Source organism: Pempheris klunzingeri, chromosome 10 (genome assembly GCF_042242105.1).
Source record: "Pempheris klunzingeri isolate RE-2024b chromosome 10, fPemKlu1.hap1, whole genome shotgun sequence".
In the NCBI taxonomy this organism is placed as follows: domain Eukaryota; kingdom Metazoa; phylum Chordata; class Actinopteri; order Acropomatiformes; family Pempheridae; genus Pempheris; species Pempheris klunzingeri.
Genome location: NC_092021.1, coordinates 7,461,029 through 7,467,412, shown reverse-complemented (window position 1 = coordinate 7,467,412; position 6,384 = coordinate 7,461,029). Strand labels below are relative to the sequence as shown.

General features: G+C 41.4%; 2 protein-coding genes across 3 annotated transcripts; both read left to right on the top strand.

Annotated features, from left to right (window-relative positions):
• Nucleotides 1-1,213: 1,213 nt before the first annotated feature.
• On the top strand, nucleotides 1,214-2,885 carry LOC139208772 (uncharacterized). The gene is made up of 3 exons (XM_070838510.1): nucleotides 1,214-1,414; nucleotides 1,591-2,024; nucleotides 2,526-2,885. Exons 1-3 carry the CDS (start codon nucleotides 1,283-1,285, stop codon nucleotides 2,626-2,628), a joined length of 669 nt encoding a protein of 222 aa, XP_070694611.1. The 5' UTR covers nucleotides 1,214-1,282; the 3' UTR covers nucleotides 2,629-2,885.
• Nucleotides 2,886-3,705: 820 nt separating this feature from the next.
• LOC139208661 (annexin B11-like) lies at nucleotides 3,706-5,125 on the top strand. Of its 2 annotated transcripts, XM_070838388.1 has the most exons (4): nucleotides 3,706-3,778; nucleotides 3,892-3,938; nucleotides 4,054-4,520; nucleotides 4,684-5,125. In XM_070838388.1, the coding sequence occupies exons 2-4, from the start codon at nucleotides 3,920-3,922 to the stop codon at nucleotides 4,717-4,719; spliced, it is 522 nt and encodes a 173-aa protein (XP_070694489.1). In that variant the 5' UTR covers nucleotides 3,706-3,778; nucleotides 3,892-3,919; the 3' UTR covers nucleotides 4,720-5,125. The 2 variants fall into 2 exon arrangements, with proteins under 2 accessions (XP_070694489.1, XP_070694488.1); XM_070838387.1 differs by lacking the exon at nucleotides 3,706-3,778 and having other exon boundaries at nucleotides 3,800-3,938.
• Nucleotides 5,126-6,384: the final 1,259 nt, after the last annotated feature.

Below are 6,384 nucleotides of genomic sequence, written 5' to 3'. Positions count from 1 at the left end.
TTTCCAGCACTCTGAAACACAATTTTCTCTGGAGGCTGGGCAGTGTGACCGGTCCCAGGAAAATGGGAACCACCACGCTGGTCTGCCACTCCACAGGTAGTCAGGTGTCAGACAAGACAGCACAACGATGCCCAGAACCTCCAGCATCTCAGGCCAAATCCCATCCTCACCTGGCATCACATGGGCATCACCATTCCATTGAGTGGCTTCTTAACTACGTTAGAGACCTCTGCCAAGTATATGGGTGAGACTTCCAACGAGTCTTTAGACCCTGCCCTCTCCACAGAGCACACGTTGGTTGAATACAGGAGTTCTTTAAATTGTTGTTTCCACTGGCCAGCGGTATCCTCACTCCTCTAAACACAGCTAAACACAGCCCGGTCCAAGCTCTTCTTTCCTTTCCTGAACCACCAAACAGTTTGCACGTGCTTGAGGCCCTCTAAAAGTCCTTCTCCACAGCCTCAACAAACTCCTCCCTACACACGTGTTTTTCCAACTGGGATCTGTGAGGGAAGGGGTGGTGGGTTTGGATGTGATAATGGTGTGTATTGCTGTCTGCCACAGTGTCATTGTTGATATGACCCACAGATGGTGCCAAAATAAGACATAAGGCTCTAATAGAGAAAGACATTTTATGGCTTCAGTTAGCTACATCTGTGTTTGACTGGAAAGAAACATTGTTAATTATTTTATTTAAAAAATTTATATTAATGTATGTAAATTTAAAAATGCCACGCCAACCTATGATGGTATGAGTTTGCCCTGCACTCTTGCCATTCTTGCTCATGTGGTGCTATATGGTGACAAAAACATATAAATAATCATGTTATTAGTATTGTGGGTTAGTATCATGGTATAAAATCTGAAAAATGTTTACACACCTCACAAAAAACTAAAAAACCCAAAAATTAAAAGTAGGTTGGAGTCATTGGAGTTCAGGCTCTGCCTCTGATGGTGGGCATTGTTTCCAGCGGAGGCGTGGCTTCACATAAAAGCAAACCAACTGGCTGCCGTGTCTGTAGATCTGCACTCCAGCACACGGTAGGTTCACTAGTAGCTTTCTATGCATAGTTACCATAAAGTGTATGTGTTTTTAGACTGATTATTGTGTCCTCGTGTCTTAATCAGTAAGATTAATCAGTCATGAGAGGCTTAATGATGTATTTATTACAGATCGCATGATGTAATACCTCTGACCACTGCAAGTCAGACGTTTTGCAACATTTATCACAGCACACTGTCTTTTCCACAGTGAACTGCCGTTGCTTTCTTTCTACACAACATGCATTTTAGGTTTATCTACATTTTCCCAAAAGTAATTTATATTCATGTTAAAAAAGGCAATTTGTGTGCATTTAAGTGTCTTTTTTCAGTTTCAGGATCTGAGATATCAAAATGTACGGGCAAAACAGAGGTAAATAACTCACTTCTTGTGACTGTCTTCTGCTCATTCTCAGTCTTTTTCACTTTTAATGAAACCCCACTCCTGTCCTTTTTCTTAATCTTTCTTTGCTGAATTTTAAGAAGAGACATTGACATCAAGTGTAAGAGAAAGAGAAATGATGAGCTCCACCCATTTCGTTTGACCAGGAAACCAGTATCCCTATCACCCTCAGCCAATGCCAGGAGGATTCCCTCAATATCCACCAGGCACTGCCCCACCCCAACCCTACCCTCCTCAGCCCTGTGGTCCTCCTGTGTGTGATCCTGTACCCCCACCTTGTGGTGGGCATGGAGGCCATGGTTATGGACCAGGACCTGGTTGTGAGCCCGGACATGGTCACGGCCATGGCCATCACAGTCATGGACACGGCCATGGTCATCACGGTCATGGTCATGGACATGGTCATCACGATCATGGTCATGGACATGGTCGTGGACATCATGGTCATGGACATGGACATCATGGTCATGGTCATGGACATGGACATCATGGACATGGACATGGACATGGACATGGTCATAGGCACAAACATGGCCACATGCATGGCCATTGCCACAAGAAAGGAAGGAATTGTCACGGGGTACGATCCAGTTGATTTTATGAATTATTGTGTCTCTTTTGTGCAGAACAGATATTGTACCACTGTCCACTGGCAATAAGTAAAAGTAAAAAATACTATTAGAAACAGCTCATACACAAATCATCATACTAAGAAATTTAATTTTGTCTTTTTTAATGTAGGCAATACACTAAGATGCTAGTTTATTAGGTACGCCTTGCTAAAACTAGTGCAGTTTAATAGAGCAGTCCTGTAATAAATCTTTCTTCAGGAAAGATAGAACGCTCCAGAGAGGTCTTGACTCAACTGTACCAACATATTGGAGAATGTAGTTTGTGGTGCTGTTGAACTGCTTTGCATTACATTTCTGTTATTTAGTTAATATTATTATTATAACAATACAACACTTTATTTCATATATTTGTTGCTGATTATGGCATTCAACTATGAATTCATACTTAATGAATGAACTGAATAACATGTCATTACTGTATAAAGTGACTATGTTTATCCTTTCCATAGTCCTCCAGCAGCTCCTGCAGCAGTGACTCTGACTAGATGCAGATGTCTGGATGGGAAGAGAAGCAAGACAACGTCAACATCACTTGGAAACCTTCATCGATAGCTTATATGATAATAACAACATTAATGTCAAAGCATTTGTTCTTTAATAGATATTCGACCAATAAATACATTTTTTTTATTTTAAATCTGCTGTCACATAATAAACTGTATTGCTTTGTATCAAATGTCAAGCCAGCACATTTCAAAGTGAGAATTAAATGTTCACACAGTTTGCTTTTAATTTGATTGACCCTTTGATCCCCTTTGATAAACAGCATAAAACTGGTTCCTGTTTTTAATAAAAGCAAGTTAATCTACATTGCATTACCTCTTTATTCTCTTTTACATTTGACCTTGTGTTATCTATCAGTGTGCATTTATATTATCTGTATTTACTCAGGGAACGTTGAATTAAGACCTTTGTTCAGCAGTGTTCTTCTCTAATAGTTACACACCCTGCCATTCCCCAGCACATCCACTTGTATACAATTCCAATCACTTGCATAATCAAATGTTTTTGCTATTTTTAGTCTTGTAATAACACCATTTAATCTCTGACACATAGATTACTGTGTTATGGTCAAACCAGCACAGTCCCTCTTTTTAGTGCATAACAGTATGGAAGAGTAGTTCAGTGCCGTTTTTTGCAAGCCATGTAAACTGTACCTATGAAATACTACAAATCCTCAGTAAGCAGGCAGCTGCTGCTTGTGCTCCTGTGCTGCCTTCCATGGACCGAAACCTTCAAACATGTCGCACCTCTGGCCCAACCCCAATCAGTGGATTTTGTGTTTGTCCGCTGATAAAAAAGTGTACTGTGCAGTGCACGTGACACATTAACTGATGTCATGTTTGAACAAAGAAATATCATGTTCTCATGTCTGAGTCATCCAAACACTATCTACTTCTTAAGTGTTGGGCAATGACAAAAGAGGCTGTAAATCAAAATATATTGAAGTGTTACCAGACAAAAAGATTACAAGAGCACAACATTTCAAAAATGTGTATGTGGGTGTGTGGATTCATATATCAGACTGTGCATGGTCCATATTGACTGTGTGTTAAAGATTATACACACCCACCCATTTAGGTCATACAGCAAAAATGTTCTGATGAGAGTCCAGGCACTGCCCCTAATGATGGGAAGTGGAATGCATATAAATAGGTGCAGCAGGTACGACTGCATCTGTGGATTTGCTCTCCAGAACACGGTAGGTTCACCTCGAGAACTCTGCTGGCGATCTGTAGCTCTCTGCGGTTCTTAAACAACGAGTGAAAAGACAAACAGATTTGTTTTAACTGTGTTTGTGTTTTTCGCTTTCAGGAACTGTAGTTTCATCTGAAGTTTGAAAATGTACGGACACAACCAAGGTAAGTAAGACAACTACTTTCAAATATATTGAATGTACATTACAAGATAGATAATCACGTTTGCTGAGTACTAACTTATGGTTGATTTGATTGATCCTTTTCTTGTTGTATTTAGGAAACCAGTACCCTCCTGGTTACCCAAACCATCCTCAGCAGATGCCAGGGGGATACCCTAACCATCCTCAGCAGATGCCAGGGGGATACCCAAACCATCCTCAGCAGATGCCAGGGGGATACCCTAACCATCCTCAGCAGATGCCAGGGGGATACCCTCACCATCCTCAGCAGATGCCAGGGGGATACCCTCACCATCCTCCAGGCACCGTCCCACCACCAAACTACCCTCCTCAACCCCATGGCCCACAAGGAGGCCAGCACGGATATGGACCTGGACCTGGTTGTGGCCACGGACAGGGACATGGACAGGAACATGGACATGGACATGGACATGGACACGGACATGGACACGGACATGGACACGGACATGGACAGGGTCATGGGCACGGCCACGGACATGGGCACAAGCACAAGCATGGTCACAAGCATGGCAAATGTCATAAGAAAGGAAAGGACTGTCATGGGGTAAGTTCATTTAAGGTCATTTTCTCATATATGAGGCATTGCACCGGTTTTATTTTCTCCAGAAATTAGAATCAGAGTTCAAACAGTGAAATATCGAGCATAAAAACGTTTTGCAATACAACCTAACGCGAATGTCTGTGTGCTTCGTTCATCCTTGCTGTAGTCCTCCAGCAGCTCCTGCAGCAGCGACTCCGACTAGATGAAGACTCCCAAATGGGAAGAGAAGCAGGACGAGGTGCTACCTGGAAACCTTCATCCTCCTACCTTATATTATAATCACTATTTTACTGCCTGAATGTTTCTCCACATCGATGGTCACATCTTTAAACAATTAAATGTAATGAAAATGCTTTTTGTTTTTTTTTTACAAAACGGTACCCCAAAATGCCAAAACATATTATATGAAAAACATTTTAGGTTTTACATGACTCACTCCACAGCATCCACCAATTCTGGATGTTTGAACATTTGTTGTCTGCTATGATGAACTGTAATCTTTCCGTAATATTTCAGAATTATGCAGGCACCGTTGTATCCATGATTGTGTTTGGGAGAGAAAAATTAAAAGTGCTGTCTGCACATGAGAAAAGCTAGAAACTATTCAATGTCTGTCTTTTTTATTGATTTTGTCTCCATGCCACTTAATGCATTAATTTATTGCCCTGGCTAATGTAACCAAGGTGTGCTCTTTATTTGCTCAGGGAAGGTTGAAGGTTTCCTCAGCCCCACCTTGGTCACTGCAGTACATCACACCCTGGAGCTGCCAGTGCAGTCACCCTAATCTCACTGTGATAGCCTGTGTAATCAAACACTTTACAGCACAAGTTCACCAGTCTTTGAGGGACACACAACAGTGTTTATAGCCAGTGGTGGAAGATGTATGTATAGAAAGTTAGGTTCATTCTGTTTATTTACAAAGCATTTCTTGGCAAACTCCAAAGGGATCTCACACATCTTTTTAACTACAGACTATTTTCACACTGTGCTAGGACCCAGGGCTATTTGGTCCTGGGAAAGGTGACATTTAAATATTGTGCGCCAGACAAGTGGAACACACATGTAGAAACCATCCGCTCGCCTTTTCTGCATCTCACAAAGACACAGCAGGTGGAACCAAAAATCTCAAATTTGGACTATAGATATAGATTTGCACTGGTGTCTAATGTCCAATCCTTGTGTTCCTTGTCCCAATCAGCTCTCCTCTTCTTCTTGGTCTTCATCAGCAGTGGCTTCTTTGCAGCAATTCGACCATGAATGCCTGATTCACACAGTCTACTCTGAAGAGCTGATGTTGAAATGTTTCTGCTACTTGAATCTGTGAAGCATTTATGTGGCTCTAATCTGAGGTGTAATTTGCGGTTTGTGAGGCTGGTAACTCTAATGCACTTTTCTTCTGCAGCAGAGGTAACTCTGGGTCTTCCTTTCTTGGGGCGGTCCTCACAAGAGCCAGTTTCATCATAGTGTTTGATGGACGGAGACTGCACTTGAGGATACATTCAAATCCTGAAATTTTACAGACTGATTGACTATCATGTCTTAAAATAATGATGGGCTGTCAATTCTCCTAGTTGAGTGGTTCTTGCCATAATATAGATTAGAACAGTAGATGAATAGGGCTATTCACTGTATAGATCTGTGTACCAACCCCACCTCTGCACAACACAACTGATGGTCTCAAACACATTAAGAATGCAAAAAATTTCACAAATTAACCCTTGACAAGGCAAACGTGTTAAATTGAAAACCATTCCAGGTGACTGAGAAAATGCCAAGAGTGTGCAAAGCTGTCATCAAAGCTAAAGGTGGCTACTTTGAAGAATGTAAAATATAAAACATATTCTGTTTTTTTGTTTATTACTAAACA

Bases quoted from the DNA above. Each gene is read 5' to 3' on its own strand.
- LOC139208772 (XM_070838510.1), top strand. From the start codon at position 1,283: ATGCATTTTAGGTTTATCTACATTTTCCCAAAAGTAATTTATATTCAT. The intron at 1,415-1,590 runs GTAAATAACTCA...TCGTTTGACCAG, and splicing joins AATGTACGGGCAAAACAGAG to GAAACCAGTATCCCTATCAC. The intron at 2,025-2,525 runs GTACGATCCAGT...TCCTTTCCATAG, and splicing joins AAGGAAGGAATTGTCACGGG to TCCTCCAGCAGCTCCTGCAG.
- LOC139208661 (XM_070838388.1), top strand. The intron at 4,521-4,683 runs GTAAGTTCATTT...TCCTTGCTGTAG, and splicing joins AAGGAAAGGACTGTCATGGG to TCCTCCAGCAGCTCCTGCAG.